Source organism: Hoplias malabaricus, chromosome 13 (assembly GCF_029633855.1).
Source record: "Hoplias malabaricus isolate fHopMal1 chromosome 13, fHopMal1.hap1, whole genome shotgun sequence".
Lineage (NCBI taxonomy): Eukaryota > Metazoa > Chordata > Actinopteri > Characiformes > Erythrinidae > Hoplias > Hoplias malabaricus.
Window position 1 is genome coordinate 28,389,942 of NC_089812.1, and position 27,952 is coordinate 28,417,893.

Here is a 27,952-nt window from a genome sequence, read left to right on the forward strand (position 1 = left end):
ATAATCATGCAGGAAATGATGGAAGTCAGTTCAGTGCATTACCTTTTTCATATTTAAAATACGCAAAGGTTTTTCTCTATATATCTCTACTGGTCAGTAATACTCATACTTGTATGAGTGTGTTTGTGTATGATGTGTTTGTCTAATAATAAAGTAGCAACCCAACAGTCTTTTATCTTTGGGAAGCATGTTTCAGACTGCCACACAACATAATGTTTGCTACTGAAGATAGACAGTGTTCCTGTATCAACTTTACTTCCTGTCTCATCACCAGGAAGCTGTTTCCCCTCACCATGCTGCAGATGTTAGGGCAGACAAAGGATCGTGACACAAGCATCCAGTAATGAGCCGAACAAGTTTCTCAGAAGGAGGATGAGCACTTGAGGTCTCTGACTCTGGACAAAATGGAGGGAGTGAAAAGTGTCCTGTTTCTCTTCACACTGTTTTTAACTACAATAATTTTCCCACAGAAGATCAGTGGTTTTAACCTGGATTTGATTAACTACACTGAGTACACTGGTCCAGACGGGAGTTACTTTGGCTTCTCTGTTGACTTTTTTCAAGCAAAGAGCACAAAGTAAGTGCCATCAATGTACACCACAGCTTTAATGAACTTCCTAACTGGATTCTTATTACTGCAACTACAAACCTGGGGTCGTTACCTGTTTATTTATTTTGCATTGAATAGTTTTAAAATCTAATTATTTGCATACTGAAATATTTAGTAATTTACAGTTATTCTTGACAGATCTGACCTATTTGTTAATGTATAATTTACATTGCTCAATAATACAAATGCAGTTGACCTAATGCTACATTTATTTGATTAATTCATTACATTTATATGACGTTTGAAGCTGCATTTTTATGTAAAAAAAGCAATATATAAAATAAATGTATGGTTGCTTCTTCACAGTGCACAATTATATTTTTTCATCAAATACCAAAATTATAATAAAGATCTTTCAAAAAAAAGATGATATGGACTTCAGAATTCAACTTTGTGTCAGATTTATTTGTGTTTATGAGCTATGAGCGAGAAGCAAAATATAGGAAGCTTCTCAAGATGTCACCGCCTAGGTAGTTGATTATATAAATGCTGTTTCTGGAAATGTGGGATTTTGTGTAAAATGCAATAAAAATAAGAATCTCTGATTTATTTTTTCACTTGAATCTTTATTTTTAACTGACTCAATCATAAGGAACTAAATTTCAAAATTCTGTGTCTCTGTCACAGCTCCAGGGGCCTGGAGGTTGTGGGTTCGATTCCTGCTCCGGGTGACTGTCTGTGAGGAGTTGGTGTGTTCTCCCTGTGTCCGCGTGGGTATCCTCCGGGCACTCCGGTTTCCTCCCACAGTCCAAAAACACATGCTGGTAGGTGGATTGGTGACTCAAAAGTGTCCGTAGGTGTGAGTGAATGTGTGAGTGTGTGTGTTGCCCTGTGAAGGACTGGCGCCCCCTCCTGGGTGTATTCCTGCCTTGCGCCCAATGATTCCAGGTAGGCTCTGGACCCACCGCGACCCTGAACTGGATAAGCGGTTACAGATAATAAATGAAAACAAATTTAGAATTTGACACCTAAGGCACACTCCAATTAAGTTAGTACAGAGGAAATATATGAATAGAAATATACAGAAATTTTAAACAACACAATTTTTAAATATACAACACTGAGTGATCGGTGAACAAAAATGTTACGAAAGATGGATCACGACTCACCACTTTGTGAGAGGATCATGAAACAGTTCAAAATAAACATTTCTCACCAAAGGATTATGAAGAATGTAGATATATCACCATCCAGATTGTTACAATGTGAAAGGTAAAAATCATGAATTTGTCTGGAACCAAAAAGAACAGGGGTTGTAATTTCACGCTGAAATGTGACTAACCAAAATATGTTTGACCCAAACCCATATCTTCAAAGGTAGTTTATGAAATTTAGCTTTAGTTTTCAGAAAAGCATAAGAATATCATTGCTATTTGTAAAAACCTTAATTTTTTCTGCATTATTTGATGTGTCATTTATTACCTGAAGAATGGTACAATTTCTAAAAAAAAATCCTTGTTATATTCATTCATTCATTCATTCATTCATTATCTGTAATCGCTTATCCAGTTCAGGGTCGAGGTGGGCCTGGAGCCTACCCGGAATCATTGGATGCAAGGCAGGATCACACCCTGGAGGGGGCGCCAGTCCTTCACAGGGAGACACACACTCACACATTCACTCACACACTCACAGCTACGGACAATTTTGAGTCACTAATTCACCTACCAACGTGTGGTAGACAGTCACCCAGAGCAGGACTTGAACCCACAACTTCCAGGACCCTGGAGCAGTGTGACTGCAAAACTACCTTCTGCGCCATGTTATATTAACATACAATAAAGATTTCTGAGATTTTGTTATTATTGTTATGTGTGATATTTGTAAATATGTTTGGTATAGTGGTAACATTTAGTGAATGAATTCTTTCTTTGACACATCTCTGTATATGTTGCACTATATTTCTTGTGACAACTCTGTGAAGTTGTGACTGTGTGTTTATCAGAGGTTTCAGCCTTGATTAACAGTCATTTCTGCTCTGTAGTGGAGGTGTTGTAGTGGGCGCACCCAGAGATAATGCTGGAACTTCACCTAGTGGCTCAGTCTTCCTCTGCCCACGAACGTCCAACAATGGATCATGTCAGAAACTGACCTTTGATCAGACAGGTTAGTAAGAGATTTATGTGACATGCAAGACACTAATCTGGATTACTACATGATTCATATAGTGATCTCAAATTCATCTATATTCTTAAACATCAGATAGACTCTTCTTGTTACTGATCATACTTTGTCTTCTGCATTAGTCAGTATTATACCTGTTCCCTTCATCAGGTCGTAATTTAGTTGACTCCAGGACTGTCTAAAATCCAATATCATAAAATATAACATACAGTAATGAGGCACCTGAGATAATTAGATTAAAAAAGCTATTTATCTGAGAACAAATAAACAAAGAAACAGTAAGTGTTTATTTGCTAAAAAAAATAAACAAACAACAAATAACGCCCAACATTAGAACAAAACCAAATAACATTATTCCAGTGAGTGTGATACTCTTTGTGTGAATGTGTTGGTTTAACATTTTCCAAATCTCTTCTCGGTTATCATCCAATACCTAGTTTTACCGGTTATTAAATAATGATTTTAAATGCAATCTTTTCTTTTTTCATGCAGTCAAGGAGAATCGGAACAAAACATTGTTCATCAAACTCACTCACGCCTTCATTAATTCATTATCTATAAGCGCTTATCCAGTTCAGGGTCGCGGTGGGTCCAGAGCCTACCTGGAATCATTGGGAGCACGGCGCGAATACACCCTGGAGGGGGCACCAGTCCTTCACAGGGCTCATTCACACCTAATGCTTTATAAAAAAATCGATTTTTATTTGTATGTTATTATTATGTTTTTGTATTTACTGTGACTATATATAACTTTATACAAGCACCACGCTTACTGAGAAGACATGAGTTTAAATATATATCTTAGGTGCCTAGGACTTCTGCACAGTACTGTATGTTTTTGTATTTATTGTTACCATACATAATTTCTACAAGCACCAAGTTTAATGAGAATCTATATTAAATAATATAATAAAAATCTTCAGAGTCTAAGAACTGTGGCTTATACTGTATACCAGTAGTCAGCTTTGGGATTTTTGATATCACACCTTTGTGTTGTTTACTGTGCTGTCCACAGGTGATGACATCATCAAATTTAGTGACAGGGTCCTCAAGACCCACAAGTCCAACCAGTGGCTAGGGGCCACAGTGAGGTCCTATAACACGTTCATTTTGGTAAGTAGCTTTCACCTTGTATTAAATATTACTCTTAATAACGACAAGCTCATCCAACATTTCATCTGAAACAAAGAGTATGAACAGCTAGAGCTCCCAATTTTGTTGCAGTTACAGCCACTACTTTTGTGGAAAAAGTGATAGTTTCAGTGAAGATTTGATTGCATTTGACCATAGCAGTATTCATGAGGTCAGGAACTGATGTTGGGTAATTAGTTCTGGATCGGAAACATGATTCCAATCTATTGCACAGCTATTGAATGGAGCTCCATCACTCCAGAAAACACAGATCTTCCACTCCACAGCCCAATTTTGGGCACAGTGACTCAAATGGCTCAAATGCAGCAGCTCCAGAATACCCCATTTTGTGCCATGCAACGCTATGGAGAATATACAGCACAAGCTATGTGTATGCAGCCACTACACCTTAAAGGTAATGAATTGTTTAGAGCCTACAGTATTAATGTATATGTTTTTTTGAACTAGGCCTGTGCACCTTTGTTTCACTGGAATGTGATTTGGGGCGAGTTGGAATCTATGAACACACCAGTGGGGAACTGCCAGTTACTGGACACGAAGACCGGAGCAATGGCAAACTATGCCCCCTGCAGGGGAACAATGGTGGAGGAGAGTTACACCACAAACAAATACGGTAAGATTGATGACTGCTGTCTCTGAATGCTTTAGATTCATAAAAGAAAGTGCAAACCCTGATTGCATTTCAGCCACAGGAGAATTAGTGAGGTCAGGTATTGATGTGGGATAATTAGTTCTGGCTAAGAAACACCACTCCAACTCCCAAAGGCATTAAAGGGAGCTCCATCACTACAGCAAATGCACTTCCACTTCTCCACCAAGCCAATGACTGGGGCTTATTACCCTTCTAGCAGATGCCTGGCATTTAGCATAGGCTCATCTGCAGATGCTCCAGAGCATTCCATTCTATGGCTCAATGATTTTCTATTGAGATCATACCAAATGTTTACACAGTGGGTGTGCCTTAATATACCTGGATTCACTAATTAGAGCTTGTGTCTGGAAATGTTTGGACATAGTTTATTGCATTGCCAGCTGCTGCACTCTCATAACACATTTGGTGGAGGACAGAATATTTTCTCACTTTCAGCTCAGGACAGTCGCTACTGTGAAGCAGGTTTCAGCGCTGACATCACTAAGGTATAAAACACCCCCACCCCCTTCCTCTTTATTCCTGTGGGTGGTCCATAGAGACCATGTGTGATTCATTTTATAAATCCTTCCATGTTTTTGAAAACCCAGAGACTGCTTGTGTCAGGTATCTTTGTGAAGGTGACATTGAAGGAGGATGTGTGTTAAAATCATTGTTCGTCTTCTTGCTTTAGGATGGCACTGTGCTTCTTGGAGCTCCAGGGGGCTTTTTCTTCCAAGGTATGTTGCAGAGAGTTACAGAAGCAGGTTTCTTATGATATAGACAAATTACTGCAAATAAGCTTTCATCAAAATGTTATTTTATTTTTGTTTATTTGTATTTTTTTTCAGTAGGTTTTATTATTGACAGCAAGTCCTCCATTTTAGGACAAGATGGGTTTCAGATCATATATATATATATATATATATATATATATATATATATATATATAAACACTTCAGTAATTTTTCAAGGAGGTAGCTGCTGTGAGTGGAGCTCTAGCTACAGTATCTATAGAGTGAAGTAGGAGAGAATATTTCTGATGGTGTTTGTAAAAGAGATGGAGTCAGTGAATCAGTAGGTTGTTGGTGTTGGTTGTGTGTGGAGATGTAGCTACAGAATCTACAGAGTGAACAGAGTTCTCAATATTTGAAAGGCACTGTCTGTCTAAAGCACAGTGTGTTATTGTATTTTCCTGTGAATTCTAGAAGTTCACATCCATGCTTAACACTTTAGAGTAAGTTCCAGTAAATAGTTTCCCAGAATTCCCTGCATTCTTTACAGTAGTTAAATTAGAGAAAAAAAAAGAGGATTGTTCTTTATCAGGTTATACACATGGATTACCAGGCTATACACACCTAAGGAAAATATCATTTATAAATTAAAGTGTAAATGCATTAGAAATAACAGAAAAAGTGAGCGCAATGGTGAAGTAGATGAGTGTGTCTGTGATGCATCTTATGTAATAGGTGGATCAGTGAATCAGTAGGTTATTGATGCTGTGGGTGGTGATAAAACTACAGCATTTTAGATGAAGCTGAAGTTGCCACATCGTGACCTGGCAATTTCATTCATTGTCTGTAACCACCTATCCAGTTCAGGGTCGTGGGTCTGAAGGCTACTTGAAATCACTTGGACTCACCCTGGAGTGGGGTGCCAGTCCTTTGCAGGGTGACACACCCACACACACACACACATTCACTCACACACTCACACCTTTGGAGGAAACCAGAGCACCCGGAGGAAACCCACGTGGACACAGTGAGAACACACCAAACTCCTCACAGACAGTCACCCAGAGTGGGACTCGAATGCACATCCCCAGGACCCTGGAGCTGTGTGACAGCGATACCACATGTTGCGCCACGGGCCGCACCCTGGCAGTTTCAGCTTTACCTAAATATACTGTATAGATGTAGTAATCCATACGCTGGTAAGATAGCCTCTATAGAAGTCACTAGCGGACCTGAACATTGCTGTATATTGACAGTAATTTACTGATAACTGAGATGTGACTAAGCTATTTTAAATTTAAAATAATTTTCAATTGACTATTTAGCTGTAACACATGATCAGTTTTTAGAAATACAGCCAATTAACCAATATGTCATATGTACACCCTGGTTACTGTGAAGTACAGTAAAATTATTGTAATTTGCTGCACAGTACAAATCTGTATATTGCCCATACTTTGCAGTAGATTTCTGTGAATTCGTATTTAAAAAAAGATTTATATTCTTAAAACGAAAAGTGTGCATGACATAAAGATATATTTTGCCCTCACAATCTTATTCCAAACACAGGCAGGTGCTATACCTACAGAGCTCAGGCTTTAAAAAGGCTATACCCTATATACCTAATACCCAATAAACTACGTTATCAGGGGATTACTGGAGTGCATTATCTGCTCATTATTAGTTTCAGTTGCTTTGACTCCGTTCAGAGAAATTAGATGATCGTCTTCCTTCAAGAGCATAAATGTAAATAGAAAGGAAAGTAAAATATTGAACCTTGATCTTCTAGTTGGACCTTGGTTTATCCTCTGTGTCTTGATGTTTTGTTGTCTTCTACACTCTCGAGTTCAGTTGGTTTGAATTGGGCTGGGTTGTGTTTCAGGTCAGATCATCTCTATACGACTTCAAGAAATGTTGAACAGAGGCAAGCGATTCTCTGAGATGAACTATGGGCTAGGAAACACTAAATCAACAGAGATGTACTACGACTATGACATTTATTTGGGTGAGCCTCTGAAAATGTTTTTGCTAAAGTAACAACAGCATAATATTCCCATGATCTGGATGGAACTCTTTTTTTTTATGAATAAACTATTATTTGCTTAAAAACAGGATTTAGATAATGCTGAATAATGTAACATGTCATAGTACACAGCAATGTAGTGTTAACCCTTTATCACTTGGGACAAAGGGTTCATTCATTGTTCATACATTCATTTTCTTCATTGTCTGTAACCACTTATCCAGTTCAGAGTCATAGTGGGTCCATAACATACCTGGAATTACTGGGTTCAAGGCGACACAAACATACACACATTCATTCACACCTATGATCCACCTACCAACATGTGATTTTGGACCATGGGAGGAAACTGGAGCAGCCAGAGGAAACCCACGCCAGCACGGAGAGAACACCCTAGAGTGGAGCTCAAACCCACAAACGCACGCCTGGAGCTTTTTGAAAACGACACTACCTGTTTCACCACCTTGCCGCCCTGTCTCTTACCAAGCATGATTAATTATTAAATATGCCGTAAACCAAATATAATCCATAGTTGGATCCATGCTTGCCATTGGACTAATTATCTGCTATCTGTATAATTTTGCATTAATACTCATTTTGAAACTCTCACTAATGGCACTTTTCCACCGCATGATACCTATTCAGCTTGGCTAGGCTCTTTTGCTTTTCCACATGGCAAATCTGGTCCCTGGAACCAATGTTTTTTTTTTTAGTCCCTGCTTTGTGCAGTTGTGTGTAGGTCGTTATAAAATGACCTGTGTGAATCGTCTGCATTTGTGTATTTGAGGCTGTCTTTGCTATTTGGAATCCTCAGCTGTAGTTTTGACTGCTCATATCTCCACACGGACATCTTAGAGAGGTTAAATATCAATTTTCACTGGAGGGGATTTTTAATGTGTTTCCTTAAAACAAAACACAGATCTCCCTCACAGTTATGTGTTGGTAGGAACCTATTAGTGGTTCAGAAAGTAACTCAGAAATAATTAGATCATTTTTCCCAACAGTAACAAAATGAAGTTATTAGTAATAAATGCTGGATTTTTGCTACACTGCCTCTAAATTAAAACTTCCTTATCTGTCTCTCCTCTAGGTTACTCTGTGGCCACAGGTCAATTCACTAATGATGATGTCCCAGGTTAGGACTAGAACGAAAAAAATGACTGTAAATGTTCTTATACATAAATGTTCAGCAACGGACAGAGGATGACTGGAGATTATTTCATATTATATTATATTATATTATATTATATTATATTATATTATATTATATATTCTAAAACTGTTTCAAAGCACTTACCATCTGACATGCTGTTGTGTGTCATATTTACGGATTTCTTTAATACTCTGTTGTTGTTGCAGATTTTGTAGTGGGCGTCCCAAATGATCTGGATTCAGCTGGTTCTGTAAGTTATCTCCCACTGCTTGGCAATTCTGACATTTCTACTAATGGGTTCATTAATAATAAGTAGTATTTTAGTCATATCAAAACTATGATAACTATGGTAACTATGGTAACACACAGGAGGCTATATGATATCCCCCAAAGCCTTTAATGACTGCTAGGCAAGCCTAAGTAAACATGTATAAAGACTTATTCCAACATGTGTCAGTGGTCATGACCCTTTTGAGGGTAACTGAAACACAAATTTGAATTTATATTTTAAAAATGTACTGTACAGGTACATTATTGTTCACTAAATTTAGAAACAGGGTAAATGTACTTTTTAAGTTTAAAGTCCAGCTCTGTTCCCCCTTTAAACGGTGTGTATATTTCATTATGTTAATGTGCATTAAAGTTAGTATCATTTCCTATTATGTTACAATTTGGCAGATATGAGTTGTTTAAGAGTGGTATTTACAGTAATTGCAGTTGTATGTGCTGAAATTATATCTATGTATTATTTGCTGTCTTTGAAGGTGAAAATCTTCCCTGGAAATAATTATTTTCTTTATTTCACTAAGACCTTGAGTGGCTTTCAGGTGAGCAACTTCAGAATTTACTGCAATATAATATATCATAATTCACTAACAGTCTTAAATACTTAAAAGGAATGCTCAGATATTTATTTACACCAATCACCACTAACATTACAACCGCCTCACTGCTCTACATCTATTGTATGCTTTATTACCACTTTGTAGTTCTACACTTACAGACTGTAGTCCATAAATTGCTCTGCATACTTTCTTAGCCCACTTTTCGTCAGTGATCAACTGCCATAGTGTAGCTAGTATCGCATTGCCAGAAACTCTACAGAGAGACTCTCTTGTGTTTTTCACCACTAAATGTGGCAAAAAAACGCCTACTACTGCAAGAAAAGAAATTTGACTGACACGCAAATGGACCAATCACAAGTCTCCTATTTTGGCATAACGTATAGAAGCAATTCACGTTTGGCCAAAGAAGAACCAGTAAAAAAAGCGATACATGGAAGATAGCCAATCAAAATGCAACTGGCAGAATCCTGACGGTGAGGACAGGATAAAAGTATTAAACTCTCTGTCAACTTGTGGGCGGAGCATCTGTGGGTGAGACTACAGTGTAACTTCCAATGACTACTGATGATGGACTAGAGCAGTGGTTTCCAAAATGGTGGGTGCTATAGCCGTAGGCACGGCTCTCTAGCAGGGTGCAGCAAAACCATTGACTGAAATGATTGAAAGCATGTCACTTGTAATAATTCCAATGTTTTCTTAATAATTCCAAGCTGATTTCTTATATTATTTTGTTTTGTTAAGTAAGAAATTGTGGTTTTGTAAGAAATACAATATTTAAACATAAATTTGAGTGGAGTTTGGAAACATAAGACTTGTACTTATGTGTCGTAATGGGGGCAGAGCAGAAAAGGTTTGGGAAACCACTGGACTAGAGAACACCAAATGTGCATCAGCAGATGAGCTACTGTGTCTTTACATCTACAAGGTGGACCATAAACGGATGATTCTAATAGAGTGCACAGTGAGGGGGCACAGTATTTCAAAATCACCAGTGTTATTGCTGTGTCTGATCCAATCATACCAGCTCATATCTAACACATCACCCAACTAATACTTGCCATGTGGGGGTCCTAAGCATTGAAAAACAGTGTGAAACTATGCATAGCAACAGATGGACAACAGTCTTATTGTAGAAATACAAAGTGCTCCTGTATGGTCAATGGAGCTGATTACATGGACAAAGAATGTAGCTACAAGGAGGTGGCTTTAATGTATATTGCATAAGGATGGTTTGTAGGTGTGTGTACCTACTTAAAAATGTGTGTGTGCATGTGTGTTTGTGTTTGTCTTTCACAGGTAGCTTCGTATTTTGGTCACTCCGTAGCTGTGACTGACATCAACAATGACGGGTAATCCCATTCTGATCATTCTGAAAAATATTTACAGTAGTTTTACAGTAATTCTACAGCATGATATGACACCAGTGGCATTTTAAGCTGTATCTTGAATGACCAGTCCTTGTGCTGGTGCTGCTCTTCAGGTGGGATGATATCCTTGTGGGAGCTCCTCTATTTATGGAGCATCAATCCATTCATAAGCTGCGGGAGGTGGGCCAGGTATATGTTTACCTTCAGAAGGAAAGCTACAGAATCTCCCTCGTTCCTGACCAAACTCTGACAGGCATTCACACCTACGGTCGCTTCGGCAGCTCAATCGCTCCACTGGGAGACATCGACCATGACGGCTTCAACGGTAAGAAAACGAAAGCAGCAAAGCAAGACCCAATCACACCATTTAGAAGAACCTTATATCCAGAACAAATTGTGATATTTAGTCGTAATGCAGGGTTAGAAATCCTTTAATACATTGATCAGTCACATGATTAAAACCACTGACACATGAAGCGAATAACATTGATTATCTCACATTGATTATCTTCTGTGGGATTGGAGCAGATGGGCTTGTCTGCACACCCCTCACATGTCAGTGAGCCTTGGGAATCATTGCCCCTGTGGACGGTTCAGTGGTCTTCCTCCCATAGACCACTTTTTGGAGGGTACTAACCACTGCATGCTGGGGATGCGTTGACCAAAACAATATTAACATCATAATTAAGCCCTTATCACACTTGCCCATATTCCCTGCTTCCAGCACGTCAACTTTTAGGACATTTGTTCACTTGCGGATGAAAATGTCCAATTGACCCACAGGTGCTATTGTAATGAGATAATCAATTCTATTGATTTCACCTGCTAGAGGTTACAATCTTGCATCAAACTGGTGTAGCGTGGTGTTCCTTCCCACGCTGGGAATTTGAAATTGAACCCATCATGTGCAGGTCAGCATTGCCACCCACACGTTTAGACCAACTGTCAGTACAATGCTTTGAAAGTGGCAAAGCAACTCTATCTTCTGGAGTGTCAGAATTGACGAGATGTTCCAGATTTGGATCTTCAAGTGTAAAACCCTAAAGAGGATCTGGTTTACTTCTTCCAATCACATTTGTGTATTCAGGAATGGTTCCAAATCGTACCAGAATTTGAAAATCAAAACAAAACAGATTATGTAAGGATTCGAGTGATGACGTGCTGCCGAACTGTCACAGATCAGGTTATTGTGAGCTCTTTATTGATTTAAAGAGATGATTGATGGTGACAAGCACATGATTTTTGGCTCACAAGTGCCGCACAAATGTTCTTAGTTCAGGGGCTTTTAATTCTGTTCAGCTGAATTGCATTTATCATAACGGTCTGTTTCCCTCTTCAGAAGCATTAGCTTGAGTCACTGAATGACTGAGGGCTTGAACGAGATCATTTTTCTCGTTGTCAGGAATCTAGCTTTCCAAATGTAAATGTAATGTTGGCAAAGAGGGTTATTCAGATGTTCAGCTGTTTGTGCCAGCGACTGTACGCCTTCTGCTGCTGCTTTCTCATTTCATCTATCAGTGAAATCTTAATCAGTAGCTAAGAACAGGCTACGGCATCACACTTACACAACATGCTCCATGAAGCCTAGTCCGGGAACACAATACGAAATCCAGTGTAGCCTAGGACAAGGCTTAATCCCTGTCTGGGAAAGCACCACCTATAAAATGGGTTCTGGAGGATTAGGGTGGTCTTTATAGCTTCATATTAGGCCTCTGATGAGGATGTGTTTAAATATGAATACAAAATGCGCTTTATATATATATAAGACATGGAAGCCACAACAGTGTAAAAAACCCTCATGAAATGACTGTATGGCGTACCTGTCTGTACCTACCTACCTCCCGACCTGCCCACATTCACACACTCCACAGTCAGTACATGTACTTATTTGCACATGTGTGAGATGAAAGCTAGCGAGGTAGTTACACAAGAATGACACAGAAATGTACATAGCCTACAACAGCCTGAACCGCTAAAGAAGGAAAGAAAAGAAAGACGGAAATAAAACACAAGTTGCACTCTTGTCTCCAGCTCTCTCCCAGTGGATTCATATATAGTTGCTGTCAGGTGAATGTTTATGTGTTTTGGGGACGTGGCTTTAAAGGATCAGATTTGTATTGTTATTCACATAGTCAGTCTGGGTATCTGAGATTAGTTTTTTTAGGTTTGCCCTGGAGCTTTGAGGCTAATGTACTGCAGCAAGTACCATCAACCTCTGGGTAAATTACTTATGCTGTTGATTTCCATCACACATCTCTGAAACAAAATGTATAGCTTGTTTTCTGCCAACCTTTAGTCACAATTTCTATTTATTTGCTAGGTTTCACTTAAGAACTAAGGTTCTGTTCCAGTTTTTTTTTTTTTTTTTTTGCAGTATGTTAAATTCATAAAATGAGTAGTAATTGTGCATTAACCAAACACATCTGGTCTGATCAACAGAACAGGTGAGGTAATATGTGTGTGAATTTCTTAGAAGTCTTAGAATTCTAATATATTTCGTTTACAGACGTGGCCATAGGAGCCCCAGGCTCTGGTAAAGGGGGCTGGGTCTTCATCTACATGGGACAGAGTGATGGTTTGAACCCACAGTACATGCAGGTCATAGAGAGCCCTTTCCAAACACCAAAGCCAGCCTCAGCCTTTGGCTTCAGCATGAGAGGAGGCACGGACATAGATAACAACGGATACCCAGGTTTGTTCAATGAGCAGCAGTTGAATTGTCAACGTAATGTGTGTTCACAGAATCACAGAATATTACATTCATGACTACATTTCTGAAATAAAAAGCTCTGAAATGCCTTATACCATATGATTCCATATAGGCTCCACATCCACTGTTTCCCTGATTAGGATGAAGTTGTTACAGAAGATCAAATATTACATGTTTATTTTATTTTATTTATTTATTTTTAAAAGAAAATTTAATCTGGAAAAGCTTATAGAATTGCTTTGTTTTCATGAATTTGGGCCATTTTTGATCAAAAGCTTACTATGAAATTGAAAACGTTGATTTTTAAAAAAAAAATATTCATTTTTTTTATTTTATTATTATTATTATTATTATTATTATTATTATTATTATTATTATTATTATTATTATTATGTGTGAGTTTTTGGGTTTGATTTAAGCTGGATTATTCAATGATGCTTTGTCATATTTATAGCTTGACAATATGTTTATAAAGTTTAGATCCCAGTGATTGTTCTGTTGTGTATCATGTCTATACGTAAACCTGTTTCTGAGTTAAGACCACAAGTAAAACAATGAGCCTTTTCAGGAGGCACAGAGCTAATGAGGTGTTGAGCTGTTGGACTATTGTGAAGGTCTGAGCCAAAAGAAAAATATAAAAAATGTGGTACCTTTATGTTCCATCATTATTGAACCATCCAGCAGCATCAGTAGCGGCACTACATAGAAACCTCGTTACCTCAGTCCAGGAAACGCCTGAGTGCACAATACTCACCATTTTCTTCCATTTCATCCCCTCCCTAAGAACCTGTCCTGGCTAACAAAGACGTCAAGGCTTGTGCTCAAATGTAAAATCACAGCTGAAAGCAGCTTTTACTAAAAGCTTATTCCTCTTTGTCTCATGAGAGAGACTGAAGTTCATTTGCATGTCACTGCAAAACCACAGGTGGAAAACACAGCCTTAGACAGTGGTTCACTCCTCAGCTCATGGCTCTGGAGCCCATGACGGACAAGACAATGCTTTTTGACGTGTAACACCTTCGCCTCTCGAGAGCCATTTTTAGTCCTCTTTGTCTCACTCACTCCCAAACACATGGGAGGGGGCGGGGGACAATGGAAAGCCATAACTCTTTCAAGAGTTATGGCTTTCCATTGTCTCCATTAGACTTGTTATTTACCTATACACATATACTAGACATATACGCTTACGACAAGGTGGGCTTTTATCACTGCTCACAGATGGCTGCTGTTATTTTTTTTTTGGTGGCCAACCCTTTGGAAAGATCGTATATTTTTATATACACAACTTAACTGTTTTGTTTAGCTGTCTTCTTGTGTATTTGCTTTCCTGCCAGATCTCATTGTCGGGGCATGGGGAGTGGACAAAGTGTTTGTATACAGGTAATGTCTAAATATTCCCCAATATGGTATTTGGACACGAACAACGCCTCTTTTATAACTGCTTGTCTCTGTTTGAATTACTAGAACAAAGGCAGTGGTGAAGACCAAAGCCCAGCTTTATTCCTTCCCTGATTTTCTAAACCCAGAAGAAAAGTTCTGCAGGGCGGACAACACTCCTGTGTCCTGGTAAAGAGTAGCTCTCACACTTAAACATTTCAATGAATCACATTCTGATGTATAACTTGCACTGGAACGCATTTTTAGCACGCCTAAGAAAGCAGAGGTGGAGTATTGGTCAGATGTGGTGGGAGCTTACTGTGGAGTCACTTTGGCTTCTGGTCAGTAGCAGATTTCCTGGCTATTTTGCCATGATAACGTTAAATAGTAGTGTTCCATGTCCACACAGGAATCCATTCATATTATTGTAACTGTGAAAATGGGTGGAGTGATATTGTGGAAATGAGAGTTGTGTAATCTTGAAAATACATATATTCAGGTCTGGACGGAGGTGGGGTAAACATACATAGTTCACTTTCTGCAGTTTCAGGAACGTAGCAAAAATAACCTCTGTTCTCTCTCAGCGAAGCATCACAATAATTTTTAAGCTGTAATTTTAAGGTAAAAATACTACCTAGTGTTGCTTTAATGGACTTGAACACTGCTGGGGTCCTGGCACCCATTCCCTTCAGATACCGAGCGCCAACTGTACATTCACCAACCTCTGTAAAATGGTAGGCATTTATTATTTTAGTCAAATAATGTATTTTTTCCTTCCAGTTTCACAATTATGATGTGCATCAGTGTGTCCGGGTACAGAATTCCAGAGACGATTGGTAAGCAAGTCCTGTGTGATTAATTTATTTGTTCATTCTGTTTTTCAACTAGAGTAAGCATCTTATTGGCTAAGTTAAAAGCTGAATTTCAGCTGATGATTCTGATGCTGGTTGCTGGTGCATGAGGAAATAAAACACGTGAAGGAGAGTGCTGCAACCGAGGGAAATAGAGGGGGTGTGTATGGTGGTGGTGGTGCTGATGAGAGTGCGGTGTGTGGAAAATGGGGAACAGGTGTGAGTGATTAGTAAGCTGCTGACGCTGATAGAAAGGCATCAGTCAGGATGTGAAAAACACCCACATACCTCTCTAGTATTCACAGGTATAATCCTTACAGAGCTATATTACCTATAAAAGGCATGTGATTTTTATATAAATCACCCAATAGAGATATGATATTACATTCCTACAAAATAGGGCATTCTATCAACTAACTGCTACCCATTCAACTCATAGTAGTCCGTGTTAAAAGTTCAGAAGATCACATTTAAATCAGTATAAGACCAATGTAGGTTTAATGTACAAAGTCAGTATGTAACTATATGTAACAGTGTAGCAGGATTTGAACATTACAGAGAGAATGTATAACCCTACTAGGGCTTAACCAAGTTCAGTTTGATAAAACAAAACATTTAACTTAATAAGTGTAATCACACGCCAGGTTTCAGTCATTCTGAAGAATTCTTCCTAATATATCCTCCAGTGATGAACACAGAGCTACAGCTGGATAAACTGAAGCCGAATATGGCTAGACGGACTCTGCTACTGGAGAATGGCCAGCCGTACAGCCAATTTCAGTTCTCCATCCACAGATATAGAGAAAGGATCTGCAAGAACCTCACCGCATACCTACTGGTAGGTTTCCCTGAAAGTAAGTGTTTGGAAATGGGTAAATGTTTCTGTTGTAGTTAAGTCAGAAGAAAAGAGTAAGAATCAGGCTTCAGGCCTCTACACTGCACTGCACTACACTGCAAGGATCATACTGTAGTGAATGAAACCATCCATCCATTCATTATCTGTTAGCGCTTATCCAGTTCAGGGTCACGGTGGGTCCAGAGCCTACCTGGAATCATTGGGCGCAAGGCGGGAATACACCCTGGAGGGGGCACCAGTCCTTCACAGGGCAACACACACACTCACACCTACAGACACTTTTGAGTCACCAATCCATCTACCAACGTGTGTTTTTGGACTGTGGGAGGAAACTGGAGCACCCGGAGGAAACCCATGCAGACACAGGGAGAACACGGGAATGAAACCATCTCAATTTTAATACAGTTAAATGGTCTTTTGCTGATTATTGATTTCTTTTTGCCTTTTATAATGTTTGAATGGTGTAAAATCTGATAATTACAATTGATAAGGTCACTTTACACCACACAGCCAAAACATTAAAATGATCAAATTGTTTCTGCTCTCACTGTCCATTTTAATATCGCTACTGTCCAGAAGGTGCACCTTGTACTTCAACAATTATGGACTGGAGTATGCTTGTAGCAACAAACACCACCGTCAGTGCAGTGCTGAGAGTCATTCAGTACCCAATTTATACCTGTTCTGTGGCGGTCCTATGGGGTTAATGACCACTAAAGACCAGGCTGAATGAGGGCTAACAACAGATGGACTACAGTCTGTATCTGTATGGTCAGTGGAGTTGATTTAATGGGCAATGAGTGTAGAAACAAGGAGATTTAACCTAATGGCTGATTGGGGTATTCATAAAAAATGAAACATTTCCCAATTTATTTATTTAAATTTTTTTATACTGTTTTTTTATATTATTTTTTATACTAATGTTTATACTATTATTACTACTCTCACAATCAGAAAAAAATAGATATATATAATTTTCACATGCTATTTATAAATATACATTTTGCAGTGCAGTCAAGTCTTTTAAAATATAGAAAATATTCTTGAGCTAAACATTGTTTTGTCTCTGTTGAACAGATCCTAGGTCCTCTCTATTCAGGCTCTGCATTCTAAGTATCACAGGGTTAGTGCTGAGTAATACTGATAAAGCAGGATGCATGCTCATACTGATAACAACACTAGTGCAGTTCTTTATAGCTAATAACTTTATACTCCACCAAAACAGTGTATTTGCGTGGTAACTATGAAAACACAGATGCTTAAACCTCAGAAATATATTGCAGCATTCACCCGTGATGTTTGTCATATCACTAGCAGAGTCAGGTTAGGGTGGGCAGTCCAACAGCAGTGTTATATCCTTTTAACAACATGCAACAGAAACGTAAAGGTGCAGTAGGCATTATTCAGAGGAGCGTCTGTTTTTTTAACTGTAGTGTCCTGAATCCCCACCAATGCAATAGTGCATTAGTCAAGGCGCCCTATAGTGGTCAAGTGAGTAATAACAACAAAGACTGTCATTTCAGCCTGGTAAATGAAAGTAATTTTTGACCATTTGTGTTCATCAGTTAAAAAAAGGAATGTTTGAATAGTGTGAAAGGAAGCTGGTATTTTCAAATAAAGTAAAAACAAAAATGAAAACAGTTTTGTTTCAATAGCGAAAATATTCTCTGTATTCACAGGCGATTGGTTCCAAGACCCAGTACATATGCAAAGATCTGCACACAATGTACCTAGTACATTGAGAATACTGTGAATAGTTGTTATTCTGTACAGAAACAAAGAGTGTATACAGAAGAATAGAGAATTTTGAGACGCGATGTGAATAACGCTCAAGCAGCGAGTGCCAGAGAAACACTGAGGATGTGTGAGGATGAGGCTACAGCAGGGTATACCTACATATCACTTCATTCAGGGGGACACAGGGACTCTGTGTAGCAAATTATAATGTCATTTTGGAATTTTCTAAAATAATTTTTTGTTTATTATTTTTCTGGTTCATCAACTAATTGCATGTGAAACCCGTGGATATGGAGGACCAGCTGTTCTTATAAACTGCATCATTCACATCAGAATTACGTTTTGTTTTCTTTCTGTTATCTAAGACAAACTTCAAGGACAAGCTGAGCCCAATCTCCATCTCACTCAACTACAGTCTTGCAAACTCCACTGGTTCTATACTCCATGGACAAAATGTCATAGTGGCCCAGGTGGGATACATTGTTCTAATAGCATTGTTTAATTTTCATATAGTTTTCAACTGCAGCCAACAAAAATGAATCTCTCTCTCTTTCACTCTTTCTCTTTCTCTCTCTCTCTCTCTCTGTAGACACAAATCATACTTGACTGTGGTGATGATAACATCTGCATCCCCGACTTAAAACTGACCGCTGAGTCGTAAGGGTCAAAGCCTTTTTGTTGGAGAGATCCATTAAACCCTTTTTTTTTTATCTAGATGGCCATAGTAGAAAGGGGGCCTTTTTAAGCATATTCTAAAACTTAGGAGCTAAATGGATTTTAACACAATGTAAAATCATACTTATCTACAGACCCATTTCCTGTCTGAGCATACTCAGTCTGTTTTATCATTGCTTTTCCGTGTATCTCTAATAATACAGGGTGGGCCATTTATATGGATACACCTTAATAAAATGGGAATGGTTGGTCATATTAACTTCCTGTTTGTGGCACATTAGTATATGGGAGAAGGGAAACTTTTCAAGATGAGTGGTGGCCATGGTGGCCATTTTCAGCACCTGAAACTATGGATACTGGAAGCCTGTGCTAGCATTTCTCCTGCAGTGTTGCTCTCAGTGTGTGAAGAGGGTTGCATTGACAATCCAACACAATGGGCAGCATTTTGAACACATTTTATAAATGGTCAGAAACTTGTATATAACTCATGAAAGAATAAAGTTAAAACCAAGCACACCATTGTTTTTCTTGTGAAATTCCCAATAAGTTTGATGTGTCACATGACCCTCTTCCCATTGAAAAAACAAAAGTTGGATCCAAAATGGCTGACTTCAAAATGGCCACCATGGTCACCACCCACCTTGAAAAGACCCCCCCCCCTCCTATAGACTAATGTGCCACAAACAGGAAGTTAATATCACCTACCATTCCCATTTTAATAAGGTGTATCCATATAAATGGCCCACCCTGTTGTATGTATTTAGAAGAAGGAAAAACATTTTGCACTACAATGAAAGTTAATACAGAAAGTTTTTTGGAAGTCTTCTAATTTTTAAGAGTGGACATTCACATAATGTAACAGACAGCTGGATTTGATTTGACTGAGGCAATACTGTGAACTGACGTAAATTCCCCAAACAAGATTCTACAAATAGTGTGCATACTTGTTTTCCCTTGTGTGTCCTATCATCAGGGGCAGGCAGCCTCTACTGATCGGGGATGAAAACCCAGCTCTTCTGATCATAAATGCAGAGAATCAGGGAGAAGGGGCGTATGAGACAGAGCTGCATGTCCGACTGCCTGCTCGAACACACCTTCAGACCGTACTGAGTAACAAAGAGGTCAGAGCCTCATCATCGCTGCCTTAAACTAGATGTGATTCACAGTCATTCATTCATACTGTCACTGAGATGCCCATTTTTCAGGAACATCTACATTGTACACTCATTTTACCACAGAGGTGCACATATAGATTTATATTTGCTGACTGTAAGATCCCTGACCAGTGACAGAGCCACTCACCAGATAACACAATATAAACCTTTTGGGCAAGTGTCGAATATCAAACTACTTGAATCACCCTAGTATTATCTTTTAAAACATTTGCAACTAAGTTGTGACAGATTAAGTTAATTTTGAGCAAATAACCTAATATCATTTTGTAAATAAACAGATAATTACATTTTTTCACAGAGTTAGGTTACAGCACACCTCCTTCTGCACAATTTACATCCATATATTTTGCAGCAAACATAACTTGCTATTTTTTTTGCTTTTACACAAGTAAAACAACCAGGTCAATTACAGTTAGCTGTTAGGAATGGATGTTAACACCTAGATTCCACAGCAAATACAATAACATTGTAACATACGCTCTCACCAAATCTGTAACTGTGGTGGCATAATATAACATAATTGTACCATATTCTATGATAACTGAAGATTTTTAAATTGTGTGGATTTCCTATGATCAATTTAATCTCCATTGTTTTTATTATGTTCTTTTATAATGCACATTTCTTTAATGAGCATTTAGAAATACTCACCTCTCCTTCTGGAGAAGAGAAAGTAATGAACCTTTAGGGAACACAGCTGGACTTTAAAAGCACTGTTGAGCATTTAAAGGTACATTTACACAGTTTGTACCCTTACTGACAATAATGTACCTGTACCATACCTTTTTTCAGACAGTGTACTCTAATCATGCACTGTGTTATTGTATAATTATGTATTTGAATGTACAGCAAATATACAGCAATTTTTCACAGTGAGGTAACACAGGAAAATAGTCTGCAAGAAAAATGACAGTGCAGGGAATATGAAAACATAGTGGCAAGAGTGGTGTCTAACAGTTTGATTAATAAGAGAATTGGCCAAGGGAAAAACACTATTAACCTGACCGCCATTCCAGGCAGGCCTTTGATGATAGCTTTCAGACTGGATTACTGCTGGTGGAGGACACATTCCTCCATTTAGCTGCACACTCAGAAGGTACATGGCTAACTGATGGCCAGTGGAATAAAGATCACTGTAGGACTGCAAGCACACAAATGGGAAATAGCTGATGAAATTGCTAGTCATTGGTTGTAAAACTGCCTGCACTAAACTAACATATCAAAGAATAAATGATGACAGGACAGCTTTAAATGGGAGACATTATACCCCAGGGTGTTATGATAGCGCAACAGTGTGGCTGTCTTGGGTGAGAGTCTGTGAGGAGTCTAGTGTGTGTGTTCTAAACCCACCACGACACTAGACAAGATTAATTGGTAACAGAAAATTAACGTATATTATTCCCTTTTTCCCCACAATTTAGCACAGTTCTTTGGGATCTTATCTAAATATATGTGAAATATTTCGGTCATAATACCACAATTATCAAACAACATAGCACTAAACAGCCCTGTTCAGAACAAATGGATCCATATTTAATCAGTAACAATTATTTCCCTGCGCTCGTTTTGTTCGGTTTGACCTCATCTTGGCATCTTATAAAAACTCAGTTCCAGCACCATGATTGGGGAAACGCTGATGGGTCTGGTCCTTTGATTGGAGAGACTCTGGCAAAGAGATGGAACTCTGAAAGTACCTAATATCTATCAGCATTCCTCCTAACTCCAACTGTCCCCTATTTCCGGCCACTGCCATATATGGTGCAATTCCGCTCTCTCTCTTCGCCAATCGCATTGGGTTAAACAATAAAACATAAGATCAAGCCATAAGGGCATTTAAACATCAGTCTTGCAAGAAATCTCATATCTAAACAATATTTAAGTATCTCTAACAGTGTTGTAATTCTTTGTCTGCAAAACTGCATGTGGAACATAACACATTTCCATTTCGCGACAGATATTTCCCTCAGTGTAAAAGTTAGCTTAGCGGTTAGCTTCCTTTTCTCTGATGGGAAAATCTACCGCCATTGTAATGTTTACATGTAGAGTACGGATACTAACACAGGATAAACATGATCTCATTGTGAACCTCTCAAAACCACTGAATGTGGTAGCAACCGTCTCGTTTGACTGTCACAAGCAGGGGAGGTGAACAATGTTAGGGGGCGCCAATAATCTTAGCAGTATTGGCACCTACTTAAACAAAAACGTCTTTATATAAAAACATCTATACTGTTAAAGTCAAACAGGTCTTGGACATTAAACTACACACATATGTCTCCTGAAAAACGTTTATTTGAGTGACTAAAGTTCTTATATTTATTTACAGTTAGCTAGGATTCCTGATATTTTATTTTCAAGTGGCTGGAACTTGGGGTCCCTACGCTACATGAGACAAAGAACAAAATCAGAACTTGTTTTATCCACCACATTAATGAGCTAATGCACTCAAAATGTGACTTTTTAATAGCATACACTCTTTGTGGGAAAATAAATGTAGTAAATGCTGCAGTTAGCTTCAATTGTAAATGTGGCTACACCCTAAAACTTGGATTCAATTTTCAGGGCTTCACTCATCTGTTGTGTAGTCCGAAAAAAGACAACGGCTCAGTCCTTGTGGTGTGTGAACTGGGCAACCCGATGAAGGCTGGTCAGAAGGTAAAAGCAACATTTTTTATACATTTGCATGGTGTGTTTTCATCTTTTCCTCTCAGATCACTTTGACATGCACACTTTCTGGAACGTTGTGTCAAAGCTCTCTTTGAACTGTTCCTAGCTGCAGGCCGGTCTGTTCTTCAGTGTGGGTGGGCTGGAGGAGGTCGAGACCCATGTGTCCTTCCATTTACAAATTAAAAGGCAAGACCATAGTTTTATCCAACATAAGTCTTTGAAGGTTCCTCCACACCCATTAGCTTGTGCGAGTTCTGTTGGTTTAGCGTATAACATACGCTTGCAAACGAGAGCAGCACTGCTTTGAATGTTTGTACTTTTCCTCCTACATTGTCTGCAGCAAGAACAGTCAGAACCCAGACAGCAACCCAGTGGAAGTTAAGATTAATGTTCAGGCTGTGGCTTCTTTGGAGATGCGTGGGTGAGTGAGTTAAACTGTTGTATCTTTTACAAGCTTTTCATCTCCACCTGCAGTTTTAGTAACAGTAGGGAGCCGGAGGTGGTGGAATCTGAAGCAAATAACTCTCTAAATTTTCTGGTTATTATAAATACACAAACAGAGATAATGGGCCATAGTGAATCAGAAAAAAACACCAAATCCCAGATAGCTCTCTATTGGAAGAGTTCCGTATTTGTCTGCAGAAACCCTAATTTCACTCAGTATGTAGTAGATATTATGAGAGGGGAGCAGTTTAAGTCTACAATCCAGTGATGTTTATGATGCTTTGGCATTTTATTGCATTTCATTAAATGCAATAAAAAAAAGAAATATTGTTATTATTATTTGAAAGAATCTCACAAACAGCTTGAACATACACTTGTGCTGTAAAACTGCAGTTAGGTTTGAGGTGTTATGAGTGGATAAACTAGATGCTACTCACTGTAACTACAGATTAATAGGTGGAAGTAAAATAAATGTTTTTTTTTCAGTGTCTCCTATCCCACTGAATGTGTCCTGCCGATTGCCAAATGGAAGCCAAAGCCTTATCCAAAGGAATTAGAGGATGTTGGACCACTTGTTGAACATGTGTATGAGGTATCACAACACTTAAATTCGCTGTCAGTAAATGTATTTAAAAAAACATTTGTACATTCATTATGCTGTTGAATTTATTTCTGATCATGAATTTACGTTGTTATTAACTCACTAATTACCCACTATTAATATCTTATTCTGTGTTCCATTTGGAATTAGGGGCTAATAATTAGTAGAGTACATACTTTTATCAACTATAAGTCATTAAATGTCATATTCTGTCCTGTTGCTTTACAATTAATTACTGTGTTATTTGTTCACAGTCATTAGAAGTCATACGTAATCTGGTCAGGGTGTAAAGAATGCTCTGGTCAGGTGTTGCAATCCTAAGTGATGCTTCGTTTACCACGGGATGCACCATACCTTTTGGTCAAAGAAAAATTGAGCATAGTCTCTCAGAATTCCAAATAAAGCATGATTTTTCCTACAGAAGGATGATAGACCTTCGGTGATAGTCTATAGATCAGTGTTAACTAACAGATTATGAACAAACAGGCCCAATTAATATGTTCCCATTTTTATTTTTTATGTGAGCATGCTCATATATATGCTTTATTACCATAAAGGGTTACCTCTTTGTCCAAAAACGTGTGGAATTTTGTCACTGGATTGTGTAGACGCTATTGAAACAGATTAAAGAGAGTTAAGAGAGTTATTTGCTGTTCTACGGGGAGTCATGAGGAATTCCCATCTAAACCACTTTCTGGCCACTTTTATGCTTTGTGAGAGGGGGCAGAGACACCTATAAGCAGTTCTCTGGCTGCCACTCCATCATGCTTTAGTGCCTCTCCTGAGTAATGGTGAGCCAGTTAAGTGTGGAGGTTGTATTCTGTCCTCTGTGCTCTCAGTTAAGGAATAAAGGGCCCAGTGCAGTGAACGCCAGGCTGCAGCTTCATTTCCCTGTGCAGCAGAATGGCTTCTATCTTCTCTACGTGTTCGCCAATGCCTCAGAGGAGCTCCTCTCCTGCAGCACCAACTACACCCTTGACCCACAAAGAGTAAGAGAGCCATCTACTGACCATAGCCTTCTACTGACTGTTTGAGAATTAATCAGGGCTAAGGGGTAAACAGTACAGTCATAAAGAACGTTTTGGGTGCACCGCAAACCTCAATAGAGCATCGCTATATAAAACCAAGAACACACAGTGTCATTTGATATAACCTCTTTGTGGAGCAGTCTCTTAATGTATGTCAGAAATAGTAACCCCAATTTCTAAATATCAGTGAGTGCTCTGATCCATTTTACTGTAATTCAGATGTCGAAACTGAGGATGACGTTACACCTGAGCTATTCATGTTCCAGTTAAACATTCAGAAATCCCTTTGCCCTAGACTTTCATTGTTAGCTTGTTCCTTGTTAGCATTGTTAACAATACCAGTTGATTAAAGTGCATTGTGCGATATTTTACACATCCAAGAATATAATAAACAGAATGATACTAATGCTTTTACACACTCTTGATATGCGGTCAGCCATCTTGGATTATGAACTTGTCTTGCATTTCATTTGAACTTGGCAGTTGGATTTTCTGGGTTCTAAGTAGGAAATATCAACTGTAATGTCCCCAAAAAGTCGTTATTTCCTACTTAGAACATCAGGGGAGCCTCAACAACTTTGAGTTCACAATCCAAGATGGCTGCCGGCATATTAACAATGTGTAGAAACCGTGTCATCGCTAACAATGCTAGCTGGGAATAAGCTAACAATGAAAACCTAGGGCATGGAGTTTTCTGAATGTTTACTCGAGCACAAGTGTTTACTCGAGTGCGGTGAGGCTCCCCAGACTTTCTAAGTAGAAAATCTGAATTGGGGAGGTGTTCCAGTTGATATTTCATACTAGGATTTCAGAAATTCCGATATCCGAGTTTAAAAAGACAGCATCGTGACTAGATTTGTATGTGAGTGAGTACATTATGAGTGAGTGTGTGTTACAAGCCAGTAAAAACATCCAAAACAGATTAGTCCTAATGAGGCAAAGCCTGTATAATCCTCAGAATCCCTGTAAGACTTGTTAACCCCTTCAGTTACCTCAGATAAAGTATTTTGATTTGAAGCAGGCTGTTCTACAGTAGAGCAGGTCTTTCCACTGACTTCTTGTAGAAACACCTTGAAAACACTCAAAATGTATTCTTTAATATGAGTTTTTATGGTTTATGTTTCTTTATTGTGAGTTGTTAAAATATTATTGCTACTGTTCTTGTCTACAGTTAGTGCCAGTGAGACAAGAGTTAATTGGATTCACTCCGGAAACCACTCACCAAGTGAAAAAACAAGAGGTCCTGCAGCAGCAGGAGCTGAATGACATGCAGCATAGAGAAACTGTCCATGTGGTAAAAAGCACTGTTTACTTTCTTCATTCCAACTTTTGTTGAGAACAGTGTGGAGAATTTAGGTTTGCTATTTATTATTCTAGGGACATAGAGTTTTCCAATATCTTGTTTACTGGAGCTTTGCCTACTCCTTTAGCTTCTGACCTACTGTGAGAAATGTAATTCAAATCAACACCAACAGAGGGGGCTAGAATATAAAATATCATTTCCTCCAGCAGCAGGAGGACTTTTGATTTGTAGATTGGATTTTCAGCATCTCACAAATAAACTTTTAACATAGAAAATATTATTTGACTTCAATTATTATTTTAATATTATTTTTTCCCTCCAAATTAATATCTTAAGACCAACTCAACTAATGTGTTGTTAAGATGACAGAGGTGTGTTTCCTCCTGCAGAACTGCTCGAGTGAAGAGTCATGTGTGGTGTTCAGCTGTGAAGCTCCAGAACTGCAGAGAGATGGCAGAGCAATAGTGAGGGTGGCGGCCAGACTGTGGGTCAACACCTTCTTACAGGTGAGAGAGAGAGCATTGCAGGCCAGGGGATTACAGCAGTGACTGTTGGGGATGGGAATTGTGTCAAATCTCTCTCTCTCTCTCTCTCTCTCTCTCTCTCTCTCTCTCTCTCTCTCTCTCTCTCTCTCTCTCTCTCTTCCCCAGAGGCCATATGTGAATTATGTACTGCTGTCCTCTGCTTATTATGAGGTAGTGAATGTGCCTTCCAGGATCCAGCCAAGAAACTTGCCTAGTGGACAAGCAGAGGTAAGCCTTCTTGTTGAGATACAATCAAATTAATTTAGAGTGGTATAGCATGAAGTGGTGCATTGTAAATGTAATGTAATGGCTCAGATTTCTCCATGATGGTGGTGTCAATTGGAGATTATGTTTTGCTGCTGTATATCACCCCATCAGGGTTTGATTTCAAAAATACATTTACAGCCAAATCTGTTTCAAAAATCTATTGTAAACCAGTGCCATACTTCACACTGAGTATTCCCTTAGGTTTTATGAGATAAGGGGTTGAGTGATGATCAAAGTAACCTTTTGTCATTGGTCTGAGACAGACTAACACTACTGTAGTATGGAGGGGTCAAGACGGTCAGAAGCAGTTGCCAGTGTGGTGGATTTTGGTGTCTGTTATTGCTGGGCTCCTGCTCCTGGCTATGCTGAACATCATCTTTTGGAAGGTACCAACATGTTTTGAACATTAGAGGGCGCTGTGTCATGCTTGTAGACATGAGCATGAATGCCAAACGCAAGAAAACTTTTGCTTGCTACATAGGATTAAAAATGATCAGAAATAAGGTTGTTATTGTGGAATCTTAACACGTATCTCTTTGCAGATGGGTTTCTTCAAGCGAAACCGTCCTCCGGCTGATGATGATGATAATGATGATGTTGATGATAATGGTGACTATGATGATAATCTTGCTACAACCTGTGAAATCAGAGCAAATAATGACTCCTGAATTGTTTGGTGATGTAATTGAATTGACAGTGTTTTCCTCTAAGTGTGCTGAGCTGTATACTAACATTGAAATAACAGGGGGAGACACAATGTGATGAATGAATTCAGAATAACGCTCCCTGTGCTAGTCGTCACCGTCCAGTCTTGGTAGAATCATATGAAAGGAGCATTAGCGAGTAGAAATTGGCAACACCTAACCAATCTGGACAACAGCAATAAAAACTAAAAGAGAAGTATTGTACAAGATGTGTTGGATACTTAGTGTATTTTTATGATTTTCAAACTACTGTTGTGTAATCTTTGTACCCTTTTAAATCTCATATTTTATTTTTACAAATTTCTGTATTTTCATCAATTCTTAACCACACTGCAAAATAAATTAGCAGATAAATAGCATTCACCTTAACCTTTGATACATTTGAATTACTGCGAAA

General features: G+C 38.7%; 1 protein-coding gene across 1 annotated transcript; it reads left to right on the forward strand.

Annotated features, from left to right (window-relative positions):
* Positions 1–395: 395 nt before the first annotated feature.
* Positions 396–27,952, forward strand: itga2b (integrin, alpha 2b). The gene is made up of 30 exons (XM_066642642.1): positions 396–577; positions 2,595–2,716; positions 3,750–3,847; positions 4,334–4,499; positions 4,974–5,023; positions 5,209–5,254; positions 7,131–7,253; positions 8,362–8,406; positions 8,631–8,674; positions 9,189–9,251; positions 10,566–10,618; positions 10,750–10,961; positions 13,143–13,328; positions 14,681–14,726; positions 14,811–14,912; positions 15,504–15,559; positions 16,261–16,412; positions 18,533–18,637; positions 18,757–18,824; positions 19,816–19,963; positions 22,580–22,672; positions 22,791–22,870; positions 23,025–23,105; positions 23,615–23,720; positions 24,569–24,718; positions 25,929–26,051; positions 26,450–26,566; positions 26,711–26,812; positions 27,115–27,237; positions 27,394–27,952. The coding sequence occupies exons 1-30, from the start codon at positions 405–407 to the stop codon at positions 27,517–27,519; spliced, it is 3,159 nt and encodes a 1,052-aa protein (XP_066498739.1). The 5' UTR covers positions 396–404; the 3' UTR covers positions 27,520–27,952.

Bases quoted from the DNA above. Each gene is read 5' to 3' on its own strand.
- itga2b (XM_066642642.1), top strand. From the start codon at position 405: ATGGAGGGAGTGAAAAGTGTCCTGTTTCTCTTCACACTGTTTTTAACT. The intron at 10,619-10,749 runs GTAATCCCATTC...GCTGCTCTTCAG, and splicing joins ACTGACATCAACAATGACGG to GTGGGATGATATCCTTGTGG. The intron at 14,913-15,503 runs GTAAAGAGTAGC...TTTTCCTTCCAG, and splicing joins GACAACACTCCTGTGTCCTG to TTTCACAATTATGATGTGCA.